This window comes from Bos taurus, chromosome 16 (genome assembly GCF_002263795.3).
Source record: "Bos taurus isolate L1 Dominette 01449 registration number 42190680 breed Hereford chromosome 16, ARS-UCD2.0, whole genome shotgun sequence".
NCBI classification, from domain to species: Eukaryota; Metazoa; Chordata; class Mammalia; order Artiodactyla; family Bovidae; genus Bos; species Bos taurus.
Genome location: NC_037343.1, coordinates 37,184,842 through 37,211,157, shown reverse-complemented (window position 1 = coordinate 37,211,157; position 26,316 = coordinate 37,184,842). Strand labels below are relative to the sequence as shown.

Here is a 26,316-nt window from a genome sequence, read left to right as displayed (position 1 = left end):
GTACTTAGAACCCATGCTAACAGGTGACTGAATATTCTTACTTATAGACTGGGAGAAAATATTTGCAAAAATATATGCAATCTCCAAAATGTATAGACAGCTCATACAACTCAATGACAAAAAAAAAAAAAAGTCAAAAAATGGGCAGACCTAAACAGACAGTTTCCCAAAGAAAATGTACAAGTGGCCAACAGGTACATGAAAAGGTGCTCAACATCACTAATTATCAGAGAAATGCAAATCAAAACTACAATGAGCTATCACCTCACTCAGGTCAAAGTGGCCATTATCAAAAAGTTTATAACTAACAAATGCTAGAGAGGGTTTAGAGAAAAGGGAACCCACTTACACTGTTGGTGGAAGTGTAGACTGGTGCAGCCACTATGAAACACAGAACAGAGGTTCCTCAGAAAACTAAAAATAGAGTTGCCATATGATACAGCAATCCTATTTTGGACATACATCCAGATAAAACTCTAATTTGAAAAGATACGTGTACCTTAATATTCATAGAGGCACTATTTGCAACACCCAAGCCATGGAAGCAATCTAACTGTCCATTGACAGAGTGGATAAAGATGTGGTATATGTACATCTATCTATCTATACATACATACAATGGAATACTCAGTTCAGCTCAGTTCAGTCACTAAGTCATGTCTGACTATTAGCAACCCCATGAATCACAGCACACCTGGCCTCCCTGTCCATCACCAACTCCCGGAGTTCACCCAAACTCATGTCCATCGACTTGGTGATGCCATCCAGCCATCTGATCCTCTGTCGTCCCCTTCTCCTCCTGCCCCTAATCCCTCCCAGCATCTGAGTCTTTTCCAATGAGTCAACTCTTCGCATGAGGTGGCCAAAGTATTGAAGTTTCAGCTTTAGCATCAGTCCTTCCAAAGTACACCCAGGACTGATCTCCTTTAGAATGGACTGGTTGGATCTCCTTGCAGTCCAAGGGACTCTCAAGAGTCTTCTCCAACACCACAGTTCAAAAGCATCAATTCTTCAGCACTCAGCTTTCTTCACAGTCCAACTCTCATATCCATACATGACCACTGGAAAAACCATAGCCTTGACTAGACAGACCTTTGTTAGCAAAGTAATGTCTCTGCTTTTGACTATGCTGTCTAGGTTGGTCATAACTTTCCTTCCAAGGAGTAAGCATCTTTTAATTTCATGGCTGCAGTCACCATCTGCAGTGATTTTGGAGCCCCCCAAAATAAAGTCTGACACTGTTTCCACTGTTTCCCCATCTATTTCCCATGAAGTGATGGGACTGGATGCCATGATCTTCGTTTTCTGAATGTTGAGCTTTAAGCCCACTTTTTCACTCTTCTCTTTCACTTTCATCAAGAGGCTTTTTTGTTCCTCTTTACTTTCTGCCATAAGGGTGGTGTCATCTGCATATCTGAGGTTATTGATATTTATCACAGTAATCTTGATTCCAGTTTGTGCTTCTTCCAGCCCAGCTTTTCTCATGATGTACTCTGCATATAAGTTAAACAAGCAGGGTGACAATATACAGCCTTGACGTACTCCTTTTCCTATTTGGAACCAGTCTGTTGTTCCATGTCCAGTTCTAACTGTTGCTTCCTGACCTGCATAAAGGTTTCTCAAGAGGCAGGTCAGGTGGTCTGGTATTCCCATCTCTTTCACAATTTTCCACAGTTTATTGTGATCCACACAGTCAAAGGCTTTGGCAGAGTCAATAAAGCAGAAATAGATGTTTTTTTGGAACTCTCTTGCTTTTTCTATGATCCAGCAGATGTTGGCAATTTGATCTCTGGTTCCTCTGCCTTTTCTAAAACCAGCTTGAACATTTGGAAGTTCATGGTTCACATATTGCTGAAGCCTGGCTTGGAGAATTTTGAGCATTACTTTACTAGCGTGTGAGCTGAGTGCAATTGTGTGGTAGTTTGAGCATTCTTTGGCATTGCCTTTCTTTGGGATTAGAATGAAAACTGACCTTTTCCAGTCCTGTGGCCACTGCTGAGTTTTCCAAATTTGCTGGCATATTGAGTGCAGCACTTTCACAGCATCATCTTTGAAGATTTGAAATAGCTCAACTGGAATTCCATCACCTCCACTAGCTTTATTCGTAGTGATGCTTTCTAAGGCCCACTTGACTTCACATTCCAGGATGTCTGTTTCTAGGTGAGTGATCACACCATCATGATTATCAGGGTCATGAAGATCTTTTTTGTACAGTTCTTCTGTGTATTCTTGCCACCTCTTCTTAATATCTACTGCTTCTGTTAGGTCCATATCATATCTGTCCGTTATCAAGCCCATCTTTGCATGAAATGTTCCCTTGGTATCTCTGATTTTCTTGAAGAGATCTCTAGTCTTTCCCATTCTGTTGTTTTCCTCTATTTCTTTACATTGATCGCTGAGGAAGGCCTTATCTCTGCTTGCTATTCTTTGGAACTCTGCATTCAGATGCTTATATCTTTCCTTTTCTCCTTTGCTTTTTGCTTCTCTTATTTTCACAGCTATTTGTAAGGCCTCCCCAGACAGCCATTTTGTTTTTTTGCATTTCTTTTCCACAGGGCTGGTCTTGATCCCTGTCTCCTGTACAATGTCACAAACCTCCGTCCCTATTTCATCAGGCACTCTATCTATCAGATCTAGGCCCTTAAATCTATTTCTCACTTCCAGTGTATAATCATAAGAGATTTGATTTAGGTCATACCTGCATGGTCTAGTGGTTTTCCCTACTTTCTTCAATTTCAGTCTGAATTTGGTAATAAGGAGTTCATGATCTGAGCCACAGTCAGCTCCTGGTCTTGTTTTTGCTGACTGTATAGAGCTTCTCCATCTTTGGCTGCAAAGAATATAATCAATCTGATATCGGTGTTGACCATCTGGTGATGTCCATGTGTAGAGTCTTCTCTTGTGTTGTTGGAAGAGGGTGTTTGCTATGACCAGTGCGTTCTCTTGGCAAAACTCTATTAGCCTTTGCCCTGCTTCATTCTGTATTCCAAGGCCAAATTTGCCTGTTACCGCAGGTGTTTCTTAACTTCCTACTTTTGCATTCCAGTCCCCTATAATGAAAAGGACATCTCTTTTGGGTGTTAGTTCTAAAAGGTCTTGTAGGTCTTCATAGAACTGTTCAACTTCAGCTTCTTCAGCATTACTGGTTGGGGCATAGACTTGGATTACTGTGATATTGAATGGTTTGCCTTGGAAACGAACAGAGATCATTCTGTCATTTTTGAGATTGCATCCAAGTACTGCATTTTGGACTCTTATTGATCATGATGGCTACTCCATTTCTTCTAAGGGATTCCTGCCCACAGTAGTAGATACAATGGTCATCTGAGTTAAATGCACCCATTCCAGTCCATTTTAGTTCGCTGATTCCCAGAATGTCAACATTCACTCTTGACATCTCCTGTTTGACCACTTCCAATTTCCCTTGATTCATGGAGCTAAAATTCCAGGTTCCTATGCAATATTGCTGTTTACAGCATCGGACCTTGCTTCTATCACCAGTCACATCCACAGCTGGGTATTGTTTTTGCTTTGGCTCCATCCCTTTATTCTTTCTGGAGTTATTTCTCCACTGATCTCCAGTAAGTAGCATATGGAATACTACTCAGCCATAAAAAAGAATGAAATAAGGTCATCAGTAGAAAGATGGATGAACCTAGAGATTATCATACTAAGTGAAGTAAGTCAAACAGAGAAAGACAAATATGATATCACTTTTAGGTGAAAATCTAAAATATGATGCAAATGAACATTTTTACAAAATAGAAACAGCCTCACAGACATATAAAACAAGCTTATGGTAACCAAAGGGGAAAGGGAGTGGGAGAACAATCAATTAGGAGTTTGGGGTTAGCAGATACAAACTACTATATATAAAATTATTATGACAACAAGGTCCTACTGTATAGCACAGATAACTATTTTTAATATCCTTAATAAACTATAATGGAAAATAATATTTTAAAAGATATACATATGTAACAGAATTATTTTTTTATTCACCAGAAACTAATATAGCATTATAAATCAACTATACTTCAATAAAAAATTTAAGGATTTTAAAAATGTTGGCTGTCTTGTCAAGTATCATAGAGAAGATACAGCCCATCCTCATATTCTCTGATGATTTCCTGATCAAAGGTTACTTACTTCTTTGATTAAATTTAAACAATAATTATTTAGACACACTGGAAAATTAACTTGCTAACCTTTAAATAATGTATAGTAACATTTCTTATTCACTTAGATCACCATAGACTCAGAGTTTTCATAATTATACAGACACAGAAGTGGATCTAAGTGAATCTTTCCACATAATGAAGGTTTACTATAGAAAGGCACAAACATCTTCATTGAAAGCTTATGGTCCTGCAGATTTAAGAGTAGTGAAAAAGTCTCAGAAACTCTTCAGATGTTCTCATGGCTTTTACTTTTCCAGGTGCGTCTTACTCTGACCACACACTCCCCATGGAGAAGATGGATGATGCTGTAGCTCCGGGCCAAGAATATACCTATGAGTGGATTATCAGTGAGGACAGTGGGCCCACCCACGATGACCCTCCATGCCTCACACACATCTATTACTCCTATGTAAATCTGGTGGAGGACTTCAACTCTGGACTGATTGGACCTCTGCTTATTTGTAAGAAAGGTAAAAAAAATTCAATGCCAACAAAGATGTTGGACTGGTAAGGAGCACTGTCATGAAATGAGGTTTGAAAGTACCTTGCGATCTTTTCATAAATTAAGAGAAGGGTGCAGAAACCAGATCATTGTTTGACACTGATATTTGAAGGGTGGAATCTTCTCTTTCTTCAATCCTTCCTTCATCTTGGTCCTGGGAGTCTCTCCCAAGTAAATCTTTGTCTGAGAGTATGTTCTGCTGCCATGCCCATATGATCTGTAACATTTACCTCAAGGCCAAGTCTTTTTGAAAGTATACAGCAGCCTACATACTCTGCTGAGAGTCCTTGGAAAGAATTTCGAATAATATACCTGAGGTTTGGGTTGGTAATTTGGTCTATAAATACACAAAACTCTAAGTTTCTTTCTTGTAAACAAACTGAACACTTTGGGTGGTAGATTTCAAACACACTCAATTGACTTTATAAGAAATTTCATTGGCTGGGCTTCTTAAGGAGTAAGCTTGGATTATTTTACCCCAAAGAATTTATCCCATCTTTTATTAAAATAAACAACCACAACGAATTTCACTGTGGGAAGCCATATGATGGATTCACCACCTGTCTATCCAAATACACATACCAAACCTACATAACGTTCCTAATTCATTTATTCACTACACAAATACATATTTTCATTGCCTGGTATACAGAAGATACTGTGATGACACTGAAAAAGATTTTCAACTTATAAAAGTCTCTTATTTCATTTTATTATCAGCTGCATTTTTTCCCCTCATGAGAATAGATTAACCTTGACCCTCTCAACCAATTCTCTATTTCTCATTACAGATACTAGCAAGATGGCTCTATTAAACTTAGAGTGTGATGCTTTTACCAGATGAGCTATGGGACCTATATATTGACTTATTGACACTGGAAGAAATGGCTACTTTACTAAAGTCTTGACAGTCATCAAATGTTTTCTCTATGTGTCAGATCAAATTTACCTTTAAAGTCCCATTCCTCAAGGCTATCAGATGTCAGAGGGAAAAGGTGGTATCAGGATTTTAATAAGCATTCAATCATTATTACTGATAGATGCTATTTTTTATAAGAATGTCTTACAGTAGACATCGGTGTGATTGGCTGCTTATCTAAAACACTGCCATCTAGGAATAGCTAGAGTCTTCTAACTTGGATGTTATTAAAACTATGTCTTTTTTCATAGGCACCCTAACCGAGGATGGAACTCAGAAAATGTTTGAGAAGCAACATGTACTGATGTTTGCTGTGTTTGATGAAAGTAAAAGCTGGAACCAGACATCATCCTTAATGTACACAGTCAATGGCTATGTGAATGGGACGATGCCAGGTAATACACAGGCTGTGTTGAAAAACTAGTTGAAGCATTGGTCCCATTGTTTCCCTAAGGCCCTAGGGAGGTTGACTATACTATTTTTTTTTTAACTTCTGATCTGAAAGGTCATGTAATCTAGTTTAGTAGTTCTCAAGATTTTATCATCCTATATAAAAACAAAAAACAACAACAAAAAACTAGCAAGTACAACAGACAAATTAGAAGCTAAGAGAATCATGTGATCTTACTAGATATCATGCTCTGAGCAGGTTTCACCTGCATTTCCAAGAAGACCTCCAGGATATCAGCTTGGTCTTCAGTGAATTGTGTGGTTCCTGCTGCACGGTGACCATACCTTCCTCCAGAGAGGAAGCCTTAGAGGACAGAATTCAAGGTCAATCCCTAGCAGGAAAGGTCAGCAGGAAGAATGCAATGAAGACATTTACAGTGAAGATGACTAGGAGACCAGGAGAAATATCCAGTATATGAAAATGCTACCAGCATTGCAAAAGACGATGAATGAGTAATATTCAATGACGTGGGATATTTTTCTCTTCATTTGCATTTCGACTCTTGTGAAAAAGCAAAATTATAACTATTGTTAAGAGAAAAAAAATTGACCCCCATCTAAACCACCTCTGCTTCTCTCTGATAGAAATGACCTAGAATCAAAGATCCTGTGGAGGAAAAATGGGAGAAGTGAACATATTACTTTATTAAACAAACTATGCTTCAAAGCACTAAGCTTCTCAGAAGCTATTTTCTGTATCTGAAAATCACAAATGGCTTCTCTTACTAAAAATGAAACTCGTTAAGAGTTGAGGTCTGGATATTGCTTTTAAATTGTGTTCCCTTTCATTTGATTCCATCTTCCCAGTCAGGGCTTTATACTCACATGACTCTGGGTTTTGATTCAGAGTTTAAAAACTTTAGTTAACTGAGCACATCTGACCTCACACCTTGCTCACTTCTCTACCTTATTGTGTTTTTTTGGCAGTTAACTGTCTCAATGTACTTTCTTACAAAAATGGGTTAATCATCTATCCTGGTGCAGAGGGTACTCAAGAATGTTTTTTTACAGATAACATAGCGCATCTAGTACTATGGGCCTTAAGGGGAGTGGTCAAAAGAGAAACTGTATGTGTCCTGGCAGAGTAAATTGTCTGTGCAAATGCAGAGAAGAAGCCAAAGTAACCCATATGAAAAAAATAGCAATTAATAACTCTATGTGGGCATAGAATTTAAGAACTTATAGTTGAAAAAGAGTAGTTGGGGTTAAGAAGGGCGACATAGGGAAATGTCATTAGTAGAAACAGAAAAGTTAATGCTTGTTAAACTGCCTTATGGAGTAGTATAAATTGAAAAACTATGATAAATGCCAGCACAGATGTATATAAGGCTCAAACCAATATAAGCATTGATTTGAGATAGATAAATTCTTCCACCAAATCCTCCTACCTTCCAGCTTCTTGTTCTTACCCATGATACCAGGAAATGGTCTTGTTACAATGGTCTAAAACAGACAAGCCCTCATTCCCTCTTTGTGTGAGGGACTGAATCATGGCCCCACAATCTAATATCAAGTGATTATAGATCTGAAATTTAAAACCCAAGCCAAGGATAGAAGCCAAGGTTGGAATCTCCTGCAGAGCAGATTAGCATTTTCACGGTCACTGTGGGAGCAAAGAAGGAGCCAAACAGCTTTTGTCCTCAGTTCTCATTACTCCATCCATGAAACGCTCCCAGTGACCCAGTATAATGAGGACTTACCCGCTGCATATTAAGGAGGTCCTATAACACAGAGAGTAACTCATTGCCTTGTCATTAAAATAATCAATCAGTGGGTAAAGAAACAGTGCATGCATGCTAAACCACTTCAGTCATGTCTGACTCTTTATGACCCCATGGACTGTAGCCCACCAGGCTCCTCTGTCCATGGGATTTTCCAGGCAAGTGCCCTGCTCCAGAGGATCTTCCCAACCCAAGGATCAAACCTCCATCCCTTACATCTCCTGCATTGTCAGGCGGGTTCTTTACCACTACTAGCACCACCTTGGAAGACCAAAGAAACAGTATAAACTCCTTAAAGTATCTTCACTTAAACTTGACCCCAAAACTCAGCCCTATTGGAGGTTTGGCCCTTAAACTCAGCCCTATTGGAGGCTCTGGCAACTCCAGCTGAGCCCAGGTTGGTTGTAGAGTGACCAACTACTCAGGCTTGCCCAGGGCTTTCTCAATTCTAAAATTGAAAGTTCTGTATTCTGGGACCCCTCTGTTCTTGGTAAACCAGAAGTGTTGGTCACCTACTTGCCTCTCTCTTTGGATCTTAGCAGTCCCTGTGTTTCTGAGCTAACATCCCCCATCTCTGGGCTCTTAGTACCACTTATTGCAATGAGTTGTGACTACTTGTTTGCTCATGACTCAGATGTCTGCTTTTCTAGGGAAGGTACCATAGTGGGAGTGTTTATACCCCCAGAATCTTGCATAAGGCCTGATGCAAAGCAGGTGCTCAAAATGTATCTGGTGAGTGAATTATTTTATCACAGACTGCTGATGACCTGTGTTGGCCCCCATCTCTCCCTCAGATATAACAGTCTGTGCCCATGACCACATCAGTTGGCATCTGATTGGAATGAGCTCTGGGCCAGAACTGTTCACCATCCATTTCAATGGTCAGGTCCTGGAGCAGAACCATCATAAGATCTCAGCCATCACTCTCGTCAGCGCCACGTCCACAACCGCAAACATGACCGTGAGCCCCGAGGGAAGGTGGACCATAGCTTCTCTCATCCCCAGACATTTTCAAGGCAAGAAATTCCTCCACAAGTCTTGCTTATGAATGTAGGATCCTTCTTTCTTCCTACCTAGGCACTAACTCTCTCATTCTCCTTACAAGCTGCCCACGCTCCAGACATAACATTTCTTGGTCCTCAAAAACAAAATTTAGATACTTTGCTCTTAGACTTATAACTTGTTAGTTGGGGATGGAGGAAGTAGAAAAATTGACAAATATTTTTTAAAAATGATGCAAAAGCCAACAAGATCTCTACTTCCTTGAAAGGAGAAAAGAGGAAGGAAACAAAAACATATCTGCAGATATTCTTTCTTGGGGTATTCAATATGCAGCTAAAGGAAAAGAAGTAGATGTTGGAGCCAGTCAAACTTCTGTAAATTTATAGAAAGACCAAGTTATAGACAGTGAAAAAGTTTTAACATGAAAAGATTGTCTTTCATAACAAGACGAGCACAAAGCCTTGCCCACAGAGGAACTCAGTGGATGTGTATTGACTGGAAAAAACAGAATCTAACCAGCTGAGGATTTTAAAGGACATCAGTGAATTCTGGTGGGAAAAAAAATCAACTTAGGTTGTTATATGCTGTCAGGTAAACAAAATAATGCTCTACTGCACATTGTTGCTTTAAAACTGTTAGGAGAAAGGTTTCTGTACATAATAGTAAATATCACTATAGGAAATCATTGTGTTACCAAAATAATGTGTATAAAAGCAAGACATACAAAAAAGAGACACTTCTGGGATCATTTCAGTTTTTGTTCAAACTGAGTGGTCAAAATTATATTTGAAGTAATGAATTGTCACAATATTCCTAGAAGATAGAGTCCCAAATAACAATGAAATAATAAAACTAACATTACTGAGTTTAAGTACTTTTGTCTTTTTACAATTTCATATAGTATATATTAGTATTAATATTATCTTAATTTTACAAACAGATGATAGGAAAAATGAGAAATTGACAAGATCTAAGTCATAAAGTTTTAAGAGTCTGGAAATTACACAAAATTTTTCTCCCTTGAGAAGTACAAAGAAAACCTTTCCAATTTTTTCCCCCTAACCCATCCTCTCTCTTTCCTTTGCTTTTTATTCTTGCCTTCCTCACTGTACTAAAATAGTTTCAAACCAAAATATTCAAAAGTTTTCTAAGTACTATATTCACTGTTATTACTGAAAACTTCCACAAATTTATTTAAAAGATTTGCATTTCTATCAGCCTTAATGTCTTCTCTCAAATTCTTCCATTTCCCTTACGTTCTAACTCAGCTGGGATGCAGGCTTACATAGACATTAAAAACTGTGCAAAGAAAACCAGAAATCCTAAGAAACTAACTCGAGACCAGAGGCGGCACATTAAGAGATGGGAATACTTCATTGCTGCAGAGGAAGTCATTTGGGACTATGCACCTATAATACCAGCAAACATGGACAAGTGAGTTTGGAGGGGTTCTTACTACTGTGCAAATGTTCATGACATGGTCTATAGGGTCCTAGATTCATAGAGTCCTAGATCCATAGGGTGAAATGTCATGAGTTGACAGCTTTCAAGGAAATACGTGTATTGGATTTCATTTTCAAGTCAATCTGAAATTACTCCATACTTACCAAGAGAACTCAGCATGATAATAACTATAGTCATAGGAACAACAACAATAATAATAGCAGCTACCACTTGTTGAATGCTTCCTATTGCCAAGCAGTGTGGTAAACCTTTCTAAGAGCTTTAACTCCACAATTAGAAACAGCTCTTATTTATTTTAGAGATTAGGAAATGGGAGAGCTGGATTAAGAAAATTAGAAATTCAAATAGCTCTTAAACACTTGAAAAACACTCAAGCTCACTCAAGAGAGATATGCAAATTATTAACAAACTTCTGTGGAATACTATTTTTCACCTATCATCAGACTCACAAGTTCAGATGATATAATCTAGTAGCAAGACTGTAGGAAACAAGCTCTATCATGTATTACTGGTGAAAGAGTGAACTGGAAAACCATTCTAGAAGATAATTTGGCAGCATGTATTAAAATTACAAATGCATATATCTTTTGACCCAGCAATCCCACTCTGGGAATTTACTATATAGATTCATATATTTGCTTACAGGTGAAATGAAGTATGTACTGGATGTTCACAGCTGCATTGTTAGCAGTAGCAAAGGCTTGGAAACAACCTATGCAAGTGAAAGTTTCTCAGTCGTGTCTGACTCTTTGTGACCCCATGGACTGTAGCCCACCAAGATCCTCCTTCCATGGGATTTCCCAGGCAAGAATACTGGAGTGGGTTTCCATTTCCTCCTCCAGGGAATCTCCCAGACCCAGGGATTGAACCTGGGTCTCCTGCATTGCAGGCAGATTCTTTACCATCTGAGATACCAGGGAAGCCCTGAAACAGCCTATAATGTCCCTCAATAGGAAAGTATGAGTATATTCACACAATACTAGGCGTCTGTTTTAAAAAGGAGGCAAACATTCTCTCTCTACTAATACAAAAGTTCTCCAAGAGATAGTTTTTAATTAATAAGTCGAGGGAACAAGATAGTAGAACAGCAGATTCCCCTACTTGTATCCCGCACCAAGGGGATACCACAAAAATACAAAGGAACACAAGAGACTACTACAAACAATATATACCAGTAAATTGGATAAGTAGCAGAAAGGGAAAACGGTCCTAGAAATATGCACTCCACCAAGACTGAATCAAAAAGAAACAGAAAACCTGAACAGATCAACAAGTAAGAAGATCGAATCAGTAATCAAAAACCTTGAAATAAAAGAAGCCCAGAACCAGATGGCTTCACAAGTATATCATACATGAATCCTCAAACTCTTCCCAAATATTAAAGAGTAGGGAACACTTCCAAACTTATTTTACAAGGGCAGCATTACTCTTATACCTAAGCTAGATAAGGACATTATAAGAAAAAAATTACAGGCCAATATCCTTGATGAACATAAATGCCAAGTTATCAAAATATTAGTAAGCTGAATTCAATACCACATTGACATTATCATAAACTATGATCACACCTCCTGATTTCAAACTATATCACAAAGCTATAGTTATCAAACAGCATAATAATGTCATAAAAACAGACACATAGACCAAATGAACAGAAGCAAGGACTCAGAATAAATATATGCATGTATAGTCAATTAATCTTTGACAAGGTCACTAAACATACACACTGGGGAAAGGATAGTCTCTTCAATAAATAATGGTGGGAAAACTGGATATCCACATGCAAAAGAATAAAATTATACCCTTAGCTTATTACATACAACATATACAAAAGCTAAGTAAAAATAAATTAAAAACTTAAATGTAATATCTGAAACCATAAAACTCCTGGAAGAAAACAAAACAAAGAAGCTCTTTCACATTGGTCTCAGCAATGATTTTTTTGACTATGACACCAAAAGCATAGAGTAACAAAAGCAAAAATAAACAAGCAGAGCTACATCAAACTGAAAAACTTCTGCAAAACAAACAACAAAATGAAAAGGTAACCTACAGAATGGGAGAAAATATCAGCAAACCATGTATCTGATAACAGGTTAATAGCCAAAATACTGGGTTGGCCAAAAAGTTTATTCAGGTTTTTCCACACTATAAAAGGAACTCATGTAATTCAATGGCAAAATAAACAAATGAAAACAGCCTGATTAAAAAATGGGCACAGGACTTAAACTGACATTTTCCCTACAGAAAACATACAAATGGCCAATAGGTATATGAAAAGGTGTCCAGCATCACTAATCATCAAGGAAAAATCATATCCTTGATGAGATATCACCTCACACCTGTGAGGATGACTAGCACGCAAAAGAGGTAACAAGTATTGACGAGGGCACAGAGAAAAGGGAGTCCTTGTACACTGCTGATGAAAATATAAATTGGTGCAGCCTTTATGGAAAACAGGCTTCCCTGGTGGCTCAGACGGTAAAGAAACTGCCTGCAATGCAGGAGACGTAGGTTCAATCCCTGGGTCAAGAAGACCCCCTGGAGAAGGGAATGGCAACCCACTCCAGTATTCTTGCCTGGAGAATCCCCATGGACAGAAGAACCTGAAAGTCCATGGGGTTGTAAAGAGTCAGACACAACTGAGTGACTAACACTTTTACTTGTGGAAAATAGTAAGGAACTTCCTCAAAAAATTAAAAATAGAATTACTGTATGATTCTGCAATCTCACTTCTGGGTATATATCCAAAGGAAATGTAGTATATCCTACCAAAGAGATGCCTATACTCCCATGTCCACTGCAAGTGCTAATCATGATAGCTTAAACGTGGAAACAACCTAAGTGCCTATCAGTGGAGATATATATGTGTATGTATGTTACAATTATACGTGTAATAATTGCATAGTATTCAGCCTTAAAAAAGAAGGAAATCCTGCCATGTGCAATAATATGGATGAACCTGCAGGACATTAGGCTAAGTGAAACATTCCAGACACAGAATGACGTATGCGGAATCTAAAGTTGAACTCATAGAAGCAGAGAGTATAGTGGTGGTTGCCAGGGGCTGAGAGGGTAGGGGGAATGGGAGAAGTTGATCAAAGTATACCAGTTTTCAGTTTTAAAATGAATGAGATCTGGAGACCTAATATAGAGTGTAGTATATTAACTAAAGTTAGTAACACCATAGCTAAGAACATTGTATTATATTCTTGAAATTTGTTAAGACAGTAGATCTTAAGTGTTATCAAAATTAAAAAAATAAGCAACTAGGTGAGGTGACAGAGTGGTTATTAGCTTGATTGCGGTAATCTCATGTACTCATATACAAATCATTATGTTGTAAATCTCAGATACATACATTTCTCAGTTATATTTCAATAAAGTCAGAAAATGCAACAAAAAATTCAAGGTATGGTACAGAATATGCAAATAGCTGCTTTTTGTTAGAGGCATGAGAGGAAAAGAATAGTTATATCTGCAAGTCATATTTGCATAAAGATGCTCTGGAATTATCTACTTGAACTGAATACAAATGAGTATTTAGGAAAGGCAGGAAGAGTTAGGGAAGTGGGGTTAAGAAAAAAAAAAATCCAGATTGCTCTGTAGCAGCAATCAGTGCTTTTTATTGTATATAATAAATCCATAAAATGCATAAACTCTATTATGGAACTCTGCTTTTACAAACAAAGGCAATAAAAAGGACCAAGGGGGAAAGTAGTTCATGTTATCTCCCCTAAATCATTTATTGCAGTAGCTACAGAAGACAGGTGAAGGCAGTTGGTTTTCAGTTGGCACCAGGACTGGGTGGATAGTAGAAGGGATAGCCCAACAGTACAGAACTATGTTTAATAAAGACAGTAGAAACTTCCCAGAGTGGGAATGTGTTCTTTTAGAGATGGAGAAATACCTGGAAAGCCAATTGCTTGTTGTTTTAGTCACTAAGTTGTGTCTGACTCTTTTGCAACCCTATGGCCTGTAGTCCATCAGGCTTCTCTGACCGTGGAATTTTCCAGACAAGAATACTGGAGTGGGTTGCCATTTCTCTCCAGGGGATCTTCCCAACCCAGGCATCAAATCCACACCCCCTTCATTGGCAGGCAGATTCTTTACCACTGAAATTCTTAGCCATCATGGGAGCCCTTAGGAAAGCCAACAGGATACTATAAATTAAGTGATACTTAAGAACAATTCATAGTGTATCTTATCCTTTCATCCAGGTAGACCTTTCAGAGATAGCTACTCTAGAAACCAGAGAGATAGGAAGATGTAAGTAGCTGCTTCTAACCAAGATTATGACTTCATCAGTGGTGGAGGAGACAGATCAGAGGTTTCCAGTTTTCCAACTAGAGAGAAGATATCAGGACTTTGCAAATCACATTAAGGTTTTCCTCCCTGCCCCCCCAAGAAAACTAGCATTTTATCTAATTCAAGAACAGAACTTCTAAACATAGACTCCCATCCTATTGAGTTCTCTACTTGAGAAAAATATTTAATCTTTTAAACTTTATTTCACTTTAAGAAAATACAGATCTCTGCATTTGGATAATTTCTCAAACCGAATTGGAAAACATTATAAGAAGGTTGTCTACAAACAGTACCAAGATGACTCCTTCACCAAACGCCTGGAGGATCCCAGTAGTGAAGGAGATGGGATCTTGGGCCCTATTATCAGAGCCCAGGTCAGAGACACACTGAAAGTAAGTAACAGAAATACAGAATCATGGAAGAACTTGAATAGTGAAAAACAGATGATAAGTACTGGTTATTTATTTTTTTTAACGTGTCCATGTAATTTTGAATTCAAATGTGGTTTTAAATCTTTTTCGTATTTGCATTTATTATAGCCTATCTCATAATACAAATCATCTAAAATAGTTGATCAGATTATAAAGGAATAAACCAAGGAGCCGATGTAACTGGGGTGAAGGATAATGTGGGGACAAAGAAAATAAAGCCAAGGATAAGTATGATGAAACACATACCATATGCTCCTATAATGTCTGCAAATTTTGTCCTAGGCTTTCTAGCAGCCAAAATAAACAGGTAAATAGGTCAGGCAAGATTCACAATAGTCATAAAAGAAGTACAATTTCCCCTGTTATTGAGACTTAGAGAAAGTTAGCCTATGGATGCTTAAAAAGAGCGTGCTGTGTGATGTGGTAGATGCAATCCTTGACCTATCTACAACTGGTATGATAAATGTAAAAGCTGCATGGCTTTTTATTTAATTATATTTATTTTTAATTGATTGATGATTCTTTACAATATTGGTTTGATTTCTTTTTGGAGGCCTCGGGGTCTTCTGCTATCATTTAGAGGTTACTCTGTAGGAGTTGTTCCATATTTTCATGAGTTTTTGATGTATTTGTCGGGGGGCAGGTGATCTCCCTGCTTACTCCTTGGCCATCTTCCTCCACTTCCTAAAAGTTGCATAGATTTTTAAAATGTTTCTCATTATAGCTGAGAGCATAACCAAATTGAATGAAAACAATTCATCAATGTGGTCTAAGCATGTAGTTCTCTGATGACTGGTCTCTGATGAAAGTAAATTTTGATACGTGTCAGGAACACTGAGTGTTCCTCAGGCTGGTTTCTTTACATGTTGTATCATGTCATCACCTTATCTTTTGGTAAGAACTAGACATCAGAGAATTAAAAGTTGCAATCCTTGGCTAGATTCTAGGATGAACATAATCTGCAGATTAAAGATGACCCGAATGCTTTAGCAAGCAACCAAGTAGAAGATAAGATTAATGTTGTTTTTTTAGATTAAGGAGGCTAATTAGGACTCCTGTGTGATGAAGCTGCTTCCTTCATCTCTTCATGGAAATGAACTAAGAGGATATCTTGCAGACAAAGCCAATTCTGTTCATTAAAAAATAAATAACCAAAGGGCAGAAAACCACCTTTCTCCTGTTTCTCTCTTCCCTCCCTCATTTCTGATCCCTTTTAGGTGCTCTTAGAACGTATAAAGATGCCTCATTGGAAATTCAAAATCTGGCTATTTGCTATGCCCTGTCAAGAAGATGTTTTGTGAGGGACTTCCCTGGTAGTCCAGTAGCTACGACTCTGCACTTCCAGTGCAGAGGACCCGGGTTCAATCCCTGGTCAGGGAACTAGAGTCCATGTGCCACAACTAAGAGTTTGAATGCTGCAGTTATAAGACTATATGCCTAGAAGATTGAAGATCCTACAGGCCCCATCTAAGACCTGGTGCAGCCATGTAAATAATGAATAAATATTAAAAAAAAATAAGAAGATGGCATCAAGGACAAGGGTTTGGGAGATCTGGCAGACTGGAGAAGGGAAGGAGCAGATTCAAAGGCAGATGTGGTCCAAGCCAAAAGGAGAGAGAAAGGGAGATGGGGCTCAACTTGGAGAGGGTGATGTACCGTGAGGAAAACGTCACTTCTAAAATCAAACTTCTCTTTCCATTTTCCACCTTACTATGTAAGTGGAACTCTCTCAAATGCATCTGTCGGGTGATGGGAAGAGGTTGCCCCTCACATACACAGTTATTAGTTTGCATTCACATAAAGACACAAACACACATATGCACCATGCAACAAGTAAATACGCAAAGCTAGCATTGTCTATTCTCATGACTGACCTTAAATCCTGAAATAATGGATTTGAATTAATTTTGTAGATCGTGTTCAAAAATATGGCCAGCCGCTCCTACAGCATTTACCCTCACGGTGTGACATTCTCTCCTTATGACAATGAAGTAAACTCTTCCTCAACCTCAGGTTTGAATCTTTCACGTCTACTGAATGAAATACTGACCTCTGAGAGACTGTCATATTGTCCCACTGTCCTTCTTGCCTGTTAGTATAACTTGTACCGTCAGATGGTATACATGTAGTGTGTGTGCTAAGTTGCTTCAGTGTCTGACTCTTTGTGACCCTAATGACTATAGCCTTCCAGGCCCCTCTGTCCATGGGATTCTCCAGGCAAAAATACTGGAGTGGGTTGTCATGCCCTCCTCCAGGTGATCTTCCCGACCCAGGGATGGAACCCGCGTCTCCTGTGTCTCCTGCATTGACAGGCAGGTTCTTTACCCCTAGTGCCGCCTGGGAAGCCCCCAATATACATGTAGGGGTATCCTCAGAATCACAACCAAACACTGCTTACTTCAGGGAGTTTGTTTATTCTGATGACTACAAAGTATGGTGTCCTTTGTTAGTGTAATAAGAGGCCTCAAGTGGACCAATATCTAATAGCTACAAGCTATCCAGAATAAAATGTGGAAAATTCTGAAAGAGATGGGAATACCAGACCACCTGACCTGCCTCTTGAGAAACCTATATGCAGGTTAGGAAGCAACAGTTAGAACTGGACATGGAACAACAGACTGGTTCCAAATAGGAAAAGGAGTACATCAAGGCTGTATATTGTCACCCTGCTTATTTGACTTATATGCAGAGTACTGGGCTGGAAGAAGCACAAGCTGGAATCAAGATTGCCGGGAGAAGTATCAATAACCTCAGATATGCAAATCACACCATCCTTATGGCAGAAAATGAAGAGGAACTAAAAAGCCTCTTGATGAAAGTGAAAGAGGAGAGTGAAAAAGTTAGCTTAAAGCTCAACATTCAGAAAACTAAGATCATGGCATCTGGTCCCATCACTTCATGGGAAATAGGTGGGGAAACAGTGCAAAGAGTGTCAGACTTTATTTTTTAGGGCTCCAAAATCACTGCAGCTGATGATTGCAGCCATGAATTTAAAAGACGCTTACTCCTTGGAAGGAAAGTTATGACCAACCTAGATAGCATATTCAAAAGCAGAGATGTTACCTTGTCCACAAAGGTTCATCTAGTCAAGGCTATGGTTTTTCCAGTGGTCATATATGGATATGAGAGTTGGACTATAAAGAAAGCTGAGCGCCGAAGAATTGATGCTTTTGAACTGTGGTGTTGGAGAAGACTCTTGAGAGTCCCTTGGACTGCAAGGAGATCCCACCAGTCCATCCTAAAGGAGATCAGTCCTGGGTATTCATTGGAAGGACTGATGCTGAAACTCCAACACTTTGGCCACCTCATGTGAAGAGTTGATTCATTAGAAATGACCCTGATGCTAGGAGGGATTGGGGGCAGGAGGAGAAGGGGACAACAGAGGATGAGATGGCGGGATGGCATCACCGACTCGATGAACATGAGTTTGAGTAAACTCCGGGAGTTGGTGATGGACAGGGAGGCCTGGCATTCTGTGATTCATGGGGTTGCAAAGAGTTGGACACGACTGAGCGACTGAACTGACTGATCCAGAGTTCTGGACATCTCCCAGGAGGCTCAGTGTAAAGAATATGCCTGCCAATGCAGGAGCCTCAGGAGACACAGGTTCAATCCCTGGGTCAGGAAAATCCACTGGAGGAGGTAATGGCAGCCCACTCCAGTATTCTTGCCTGGAAAATCCCATGGTCGGAAGAGCCTGGTGGGCTACAGTCTATAGGGTTGTAAAAGAGTCACATATGACTTAGAGACTAAACAGCAACACCAATTCAAAGTTCTATCAAATGGAGCTTAATATAAAGAGAATATCCCTTTCTCAACACTGATTCTATTGAGAGCTCAATTATTTTAAATTACTCATTCATTTTTTACTTATTTTTTCCATGAAATAATTTTGAAAATCAAAACCAATTTTAAATATACTTTTTTTTAGGCAGCAACACCATGATCAGAGCAGTTCGACCAGGGGAAACCTACACTTATAAGTGGAACATCCTAGAATCTGATGAACCCACAGAAAATGATGCTCAGTGCTTAACAAGACCATACTACAGTAATGTGGACATCACAAGGGACCTTGCTTCTGGACTGATAGGGCTTCTTCTAATTTGTAAGAGCAGATCCTTGGATAGACGAGGCATACAGGTATTTTGTCCCTGAAGTAACCTTTCAGAAATTGAGAACTTCTGATGGGAATAGAGTAGTTCTCATTGGTAAATAACGGGGCTTTTGCATCTGAAGAACAGAAAATATTTGTAGTCCCTTTTTAGCGTGAATGTAACAAGCCTTATTCCTTTAGTTACTTTATTGTCTTATTTATTTCTTAGATAAGTCTTATATGGACTCTATTGGAGAAGACAAGTCTACAGTACTATAACAGTACTTTTCGTTTGTTTCAAATTCCAGATCTGTCCATACTGGCTACATGATAAGCAAGTCACTTGGTTTCTCTTAATTTTTTCCTTTCATCAAAACAGTATTATTCCTTCCTAAAATTTTTACAGCGCTGTTTCAGGGCTCAGTGAGACATCACCTGGTAAAAGTGACTCTCACAAGGGCTTTGTTCACAGTGGGTTCACAGATGTCTGAATTTGTGGCTCCTCGGGCCCCGAGACCTGTGTGCCTTTAGTTTCTGAGAACTCAGTGTTGTAGGTAATCCTTAGGCCAGGATGCTAATCACTGCACACAGCACTTTTATCCTCCAGAGGGCAGCAGACATCGAGCAGCAGGCTGTGTTTGCCGTGTTTGACGAGAACAAGAGCTGGTACATTGAGGACAACATCTACAAGTTTTGTGAAAATCCTGAGAAGTGAAACGTGATGACCCCAAGTTTTATGAGTCAAACATCATGAGTAGTAAGTCGGAGGCCTCTTTTTGTCCATCAGTTTTTTATTCCTGTGGCTGAAGTGTGACTGTATCAAGAGGCAGAGGTGTGAATTAGAATCCACTCACCTCTTAGTCTCACTTCCAGTCCAGGAATTTGGTGATGAAATTACTGGGTGATAAAGAACTCTTTTTACAGCAAGAGGTCAATGCTTGTTATCCTTAGACACCCTGTTGGTTTCCTGCTTCCAATACATGTGTGTGTGTGTGTGTCTGGGTGTGTGTGTGGGTGTGTGAGCACATGTGCATGAACACATGCTCTGAGCAGGGAAGAACAGGGTGAAGGGTGGGGGTAGCTGAGGGAAGAGGCCTTGGTCAAAGGTATCTGAGGATTTTAGACTGGGTGCAAGGTGAATAGTCTTTATGCCCAGGGCAGAAACAAGGTAAATGATCTAAAGCTAGACTCAAATCAAACTAAGCAAAATGCAAACAGGGAGCCAAGAGTCTTAGAAAGCCAATCCATGAAGAGGTTTGAAGTGAGCAGTAAGAAGTACAGAACAGAAAGAATAATCTGAGTCAGGATTCAGCAGGCTTTTCTGTAATTTTAAAGTCCGTGCTCAAAGCCACTGCTATGGGAAGTCTGGGAGAAATTTCACTGAGCCAGCTGGAAGCAAACTTCTCCACAAGGGTCAGGGTCCCTTTCCTCAGAGCTGGGAGTTACTGTACTCATTTTCTCTCATAAGTAATCACAGAAAGGAGGACAATTTCTCCACAGTCTGTTCATATAATTGCAGATGACTGACAGTTGACGATTATTAGAACTGGCAGTTACCAGGAAAATAACTCTGAACAGGGAGTCAGCCTCAGCTTTTTTTGCTTAATTTCATTTTGGCAGCAAACCTGTCATAGTTCTAGACCAGTGCTGTCCATTTGAAATTATATATGAGCCATAAATACAATTTAAAATTTTCTAGTAGACATATTAACATTAAAGAGAGAAAGGTGAAGTTTGTTTTAGTAATGTTTTATTTAATATATTGCAAGTATTATTTAAACATATACTCAATATTAAAATTAAAGAGATTTACTTTATTTCTTGCTAAGTCTTGGAAATCCAGTGTGTACTTTATACTCACAGCACATCTGAATCCAGATTATCCATATTTCAAGTGCCCAATAGTCACTAGTGGCTAGTGGCTACCACATTAGTGCAGCTATAGATCATTTAGAAAAGCTTCCAGAATCAGGTACAAAGTAAAAACACATTAGGTCAGCTGTGTGATAAGTATTTAAGTGCTCACTAGTGCCAGGCATTATACTAGGATGAGGGTTATTGTGGTAACCCTGGCAGACATAGACCCTGCCCTCATAGAAAATCATCTGTGATTTTATTAACATGCTTAGTATATAAGTAAATACTGATACTGCCTAAAAATGTATCCCATTGAAAGAGAATGAAAATGTCTGAACTTGATAGCTGAGTGCAAACTAGCGATTATATAAATGCTAAGATGGAGCAATAAAAACTGAAAAATATGCTAAATAGACTTCGTTTTTAGGGATAATTACTTGTATTCAATAACTAATGCTTTAAGAATTTGACTTTCTTATGTTATGCTTTTTCTCCAGGTAAAATTACTCTAGATAATATTCTAAGTTGACTCTCAGAATATCTTTGAAAGCAGACCTAGAGTATAAAATATACACTTAACGAATGAATAAATCAATGTGAATGAAGGCTTTGTTTTTATCCTGACCTTTCTCCCTTGGCTAACTTTAAAGAATAAGTTCTCATTTGAAAAGTCTGTGTTTGATGTTCAATCTGGTAAAGCTTATCCCATATAATCACTAAGACCCAACCAGAGTATCATTGGGTTATCGTTAGCCACATTTCCTCTTGTTGGTATAGACCTGATGTTTTAACAGATTTCACTCTTCCAGCTATTAACGGCTATGTGCCTGAGAGTATACCCATACTAGGGTTCTGCTTTGATGACACTGTCCAGTGGCACTTCTGCAGTGTGGGAACCCAGAATGACATTTTTACCATTCACTTCACTGGGCACTCATTCATCTATGGAAAGAGGCATGAGGACACCTTGACCCTTTTCCCCATGCAGGGGGAATCCGTGACTGTCACAATGGATAACGTTGGTAAGACTTGGATATTTAGAGGGGATCCTCTGCTCTGCCTGGTCTGCTGCAGCTCTTCAGACTACCACGCTTCCTGGGCTTCTCTCTCTGATTCCTGGTGGGCTTTCCTTTCAATACTATTCATGATTTCTGTTGGGAGAATTGATTACTCAAATGGGTCCAGTCCTTTTATGTGCATTTCATTTAACCTTCTCTGGGCTAAGTGAATGTCATTGCAATATGTGCCAAATGCCTAGGACTCAGTAGACAATCAACATGTTATATCTATGGAAGACTTGCCAGGAAATCACATACCATTTCAAAGAGATTCAATATTGTCTTGGATCCACTTGAATTATTTATTCCTTAGAAATACCTAGATGTTTCTTATTTCTTGGGAAACAATAGAAACAAAAGAAACAATAAGATGTTTCTTATTTCATCATCTTTCACCTAACTTCAGCTCTCTAACAAAATGTGCAACTCACAAGAGCTTTGATATTCAGACCATTTCATTCTTGGGCTTCCCAGGTAGCTCAGTGGTAAAGAACCCGCCTGCCAATGCAGGAGACATAAGAGACCTGGATTTGATCCCTGAGTTGGGAAGATCCCCCTGGAGAAGGGCATGGTAACCCACTCCAGTATTCTTGCCTGAAGAATTCCGTGGACAGAGGAACCTGGCAGGCTATAGTCCATAGGGTCGCACAGAGTCGGACATGACTGAAGTGACTTAGCATACATGTACATTTCATTCTTGATTCATCTCTTTTTGAATATATTCTAAAACAGGGATTCTCAAACTATTTGTGCTGAAAGTTTTTTCTCCCTAATTTGCACCCACCAATACTTTGGGTCCATATTCTGTCAAATAAGATCAATGTACTGATCACATGGCTGGATGTCATGGAAATGTCAGATTGCAAAAAGGTTTCCTATACTCTTTCCTCTCAATTTCATTCCTTATGTCACTGTGGAACAGTAACCAGCAGTTCACAGATCAGTTATGGTCCACAGACCACAGTATCCCTGATGAAAATTCACTGGAAATTATCTGCTACAATGGACCATAGAGTTTTTAATATCTTTTTCTGTCCTCAGAGTTCTCTATTCTGTTTGTTTCTTTTTTGTAGGAACTTGGATGTTAACCACCATGAATTCCAATCCAAGAAGCAAAAAACTACGGCTGAGGTTCAGGGATGCTAAGTGTATCCGGAATGATGATGATGACTCCTATGAGATTATATATGAACCTTCAGGATCTACAGCCATGACTACAAAGAAAATTCATGATTCTTCAGAAATCGAAGATGAAAATGATGCTGACTCTGATTACCAGGACGAACTGGCTTTAATACTAGGTCTTAGGTCATTCAGAAATTCATCACTGAATCAAGAGAAAGATGAGCTCAATCTTACCGCCCTAGCTCTGGAGAAAGACTCTGAATTCATTCCTCCAAGTGCCAACAGATCTCTTGGTTCAAATTCTTCTTCCCCAAGTCATGTTAGCAGGCTTATTGCCAACAACTTTGCAGAATCTCTGAAAACTCTTCTGCACCTGGAAGCCCCTGCAGCTGGTTCCCCCCTGGAACACGCTGGCTTAGATAAGAACTCAGCTCTCAACCCTCCCATGGCAGAGCATTCCAGCCCTTATTCTGAAGACCCTAGAGAAGATCATCCACTCTCAGATGTCACAGGGATAAGCCTACTTCCATTTGGCACAGGATTCAAAAATCGAAAACCTGCCAAACATCAAAGATTCCAGGTAGGAAGAGGCCAAGCAGCAAAGCATAAGTTCTCCCAGACGCGATTCCCAGCACATAAAACCAGGACACGTTTAAGCAAAGACAACTCTTCTTCTTCCAGAATGGGGCCCTGGGAGGACATTCCCAGTGATCTGTTACTCTTACAACAAAAGGATCCATATAAGATTCTGAATGGAGAATGGCATTTGGTTTCTGAGAAAGGCAGTTATGAAATAATCCAAGATGCTAATGAAAACAAGACTGTTAATAAGTTGCCAAACAGCCCCCAGAATGACTCAAGGACTTGGGGAGAAAACATCCCTTTCAAAAACAGTCATGGAAAGCAGAGTGGCCACCCAACATTTTTGGTAACTAGACGTAAACCTCTACAAGACAGACAGGATAGAAGAAATAGATTGAAGGAAGGCCTTCCATTAATTAGGACACGAAGAAAGAAAAAGGAAGAGAAGCCTGCATACCATGTTCCTCTATCTCCAAGGAGTTTTCATCCTCTGAGAGGAGAGGTCAATGCCTCATTTTCAGACAGAAGACATAATCATTCATTGTTACTCCATGCGTCCAATGAAACATCTCTTTCCATAGACCTCAATCAGACATTCCCCTCTATGAATCTTAGCCTTGCAGCCTCACTTCCTGACCATGACCAGACCTCACCAAATGACACCACCAGTCAGACTAGCTCCCCTCCAGATCTTTATCCGACAGTGAGCCCAGAGGAACACTATCAAATATTCCCTATTCAAGACTCTGATCCAACACATTCTACTACAGCCCCCAGTAACAGATCTCCTGATCCAACACATTCTACTACAGCCCCCAGTAACAGATCTCCTCCCACACAGCCCAGCCAGATACCCAACTATGACCTAAGAAACAGGGCCATCCCTACTGATGTGAGTCAAATTTTCCCTTCCTTGGAACTCGAAGTCTGGCAGACAGCTACCTCTCTAGACCTCAGTCAACCATCCATCTCCCCAGACCTTGGCCAGATGGCCCTTTCCCCAGACCCCGGCCAGGAGTCTCTCTCTCCAGACCTTGGCCAGACGTCCCTCTCTCCAGACCTCAGCCAGGAGTCTCTCTCCCCAGACCTTGGCCAGACAGCCCTTTCCCCAGACCCCAGCCAGGAGTCTCTCTCTCCAGACCTTGGCCAGACGTCCCTCTCTCCAGACCTTGGCCAGGAGTCTCTCTCCCCAGACCTTGGCCAGACAGCCCTTTCCCCAGACCCCAGCCAGGAGTCTCTCTCTCCAGACCTTGGCCAGACGTCCCTCTCTCCAGACCTTGGCCAGACAGCCCTTTCCCCAGACCCCAGCCAGGAGTCTCTCTCTCCAGACCTTGGCCAGACGTCCCTCTCTCCAGACCTTGGCCAGGAGTCTCTATCCCCAGACCTTGGCCAGACAGCCCTTTCCCCAGACCTCAGCCTGGAGTCTCTCTCTCCAGACCTCAGCCAGCTTGATCTCAAGCAGACATCACCTCCTCTAGATCTTAATCAGACATCCCACACTTCTGAATCAAGTCAGTCATTGCCTCTTCCAGAATTTGGTCAGACTTTCCCTAATGCAGATATTGGTCAGATGCCATCTCCTCCACCAGACTCTACACTAAATAACACTTTTAAACCAGAAGAATTTAATCCGCTGGTTGTAGTAGGCCTCAGTAGAGATGATGGAGATTATATTGAAATTATTCCAAGGCAGAAGGAAGAGAGCAGTGAAGAAGACTATGGTGAATTTGAGTTTGTAGCCTATAATGACCCTTACCAAACTGATCTTAGGACAGATATCAACTCCTCCAGAAATCCTGACAACATTGCAGCATGGTACCTCCGCAGCAACACTGGAAACAGAAAATATTATTACATTGCAGCTGAAGAAATATCCTGGGATTATTCAAAATTTGTGCAAAGGTTTGACCAGTTCTTATATTTTCATTTTTTGCACTAATGCTAAAAAAAGTAATTATAACAGTCTAAGAAGATGATTTTGGACAAATCACTCTAAGATAACTTAGTTCCCCTATATAGTGCAACTTGGCTTATACTCTTTTCCATTGTCAATTCCAAGATAAGCTTTTCTACTTCAGGTGACATCGAGACAACACAAGAGCCATCACTGTGAGAAGTCTTTGGTATGGTGTATTTAAATCAGCAGCCTCCTCTCTCTTCTTTTCTCATCAAAGATGTTCCTACTCCTTCTTGCTCCAGTGCAGAGCCCAATCTATCAATGTTGTTGTTGTTTAGTTGCTAAGTCATGTCTGACTCTTTGTGATCCCATAGACTATAGTTTTCCAGGCTCCTCTGTTCATGGGATTTCCTAGGCAGAATACTGGAGTGGGTTGCCATTTCTTCCTCCAGAGATCTTCCTCACCTAGGGATTGAAACTGCATCTCCTGTGTCTCCTGCTTTGGTAGGCAGATTCTTTACCACTAGCACCACCTGGGAAGTGACTTATCAATAGCTGTAGGATAATCAATATGATTTCACTGAAGTTGGCTTCACATCTAAATTTGTGATGTAGAAATCTCCTTTTGCCATTACTTAACAAAAACATTTTTTAATTGTTTACTGATCAGTATGAAGTATATACCATCTTGGTGAAGATTAAGTCAAATTCCATGTGATTCCA

At 39.7% G+C, this 26,316-nt stretch overlaps 1 protein-coding gene across 1 annotated transcript in view; it reads left to right on the top strand.

The window, feature by feature from the left end:
* F5 (coagulation factor V) overlaps positions 1–26,316 on the top strand; it is a 79,535-nt gene that overhangs the window by 27,279 nt on the left and 25,940 nt on the right. The window contains 11 exon segments of the mRNA NM_001434752.1: positions 4,439–4,651; positions 5,854–5,997; positions 8,568–8,789; positions 10,044–10,209; positions 14,762–14,939; positions 16,892–16,991; positions 18,910–19,121; positions 19,682–19,783; positions 19,786–19,831; positions 21,741–21,953; positions 23,063–25,598. Coding sequence (NP_001421681.1) covers positions 4,439–4,651; positions 5,854–5,997; positions 8,568–8,789; positions 10,044–10,209; positions 14,762–14,939; positions 16,892–16,991; positions 18,910–19,121; positions 19,682–19,783; positions 19,786–19,831; positions 21,741–21,953; positions 23,063–25,598 — 4,132 coding nt within the window.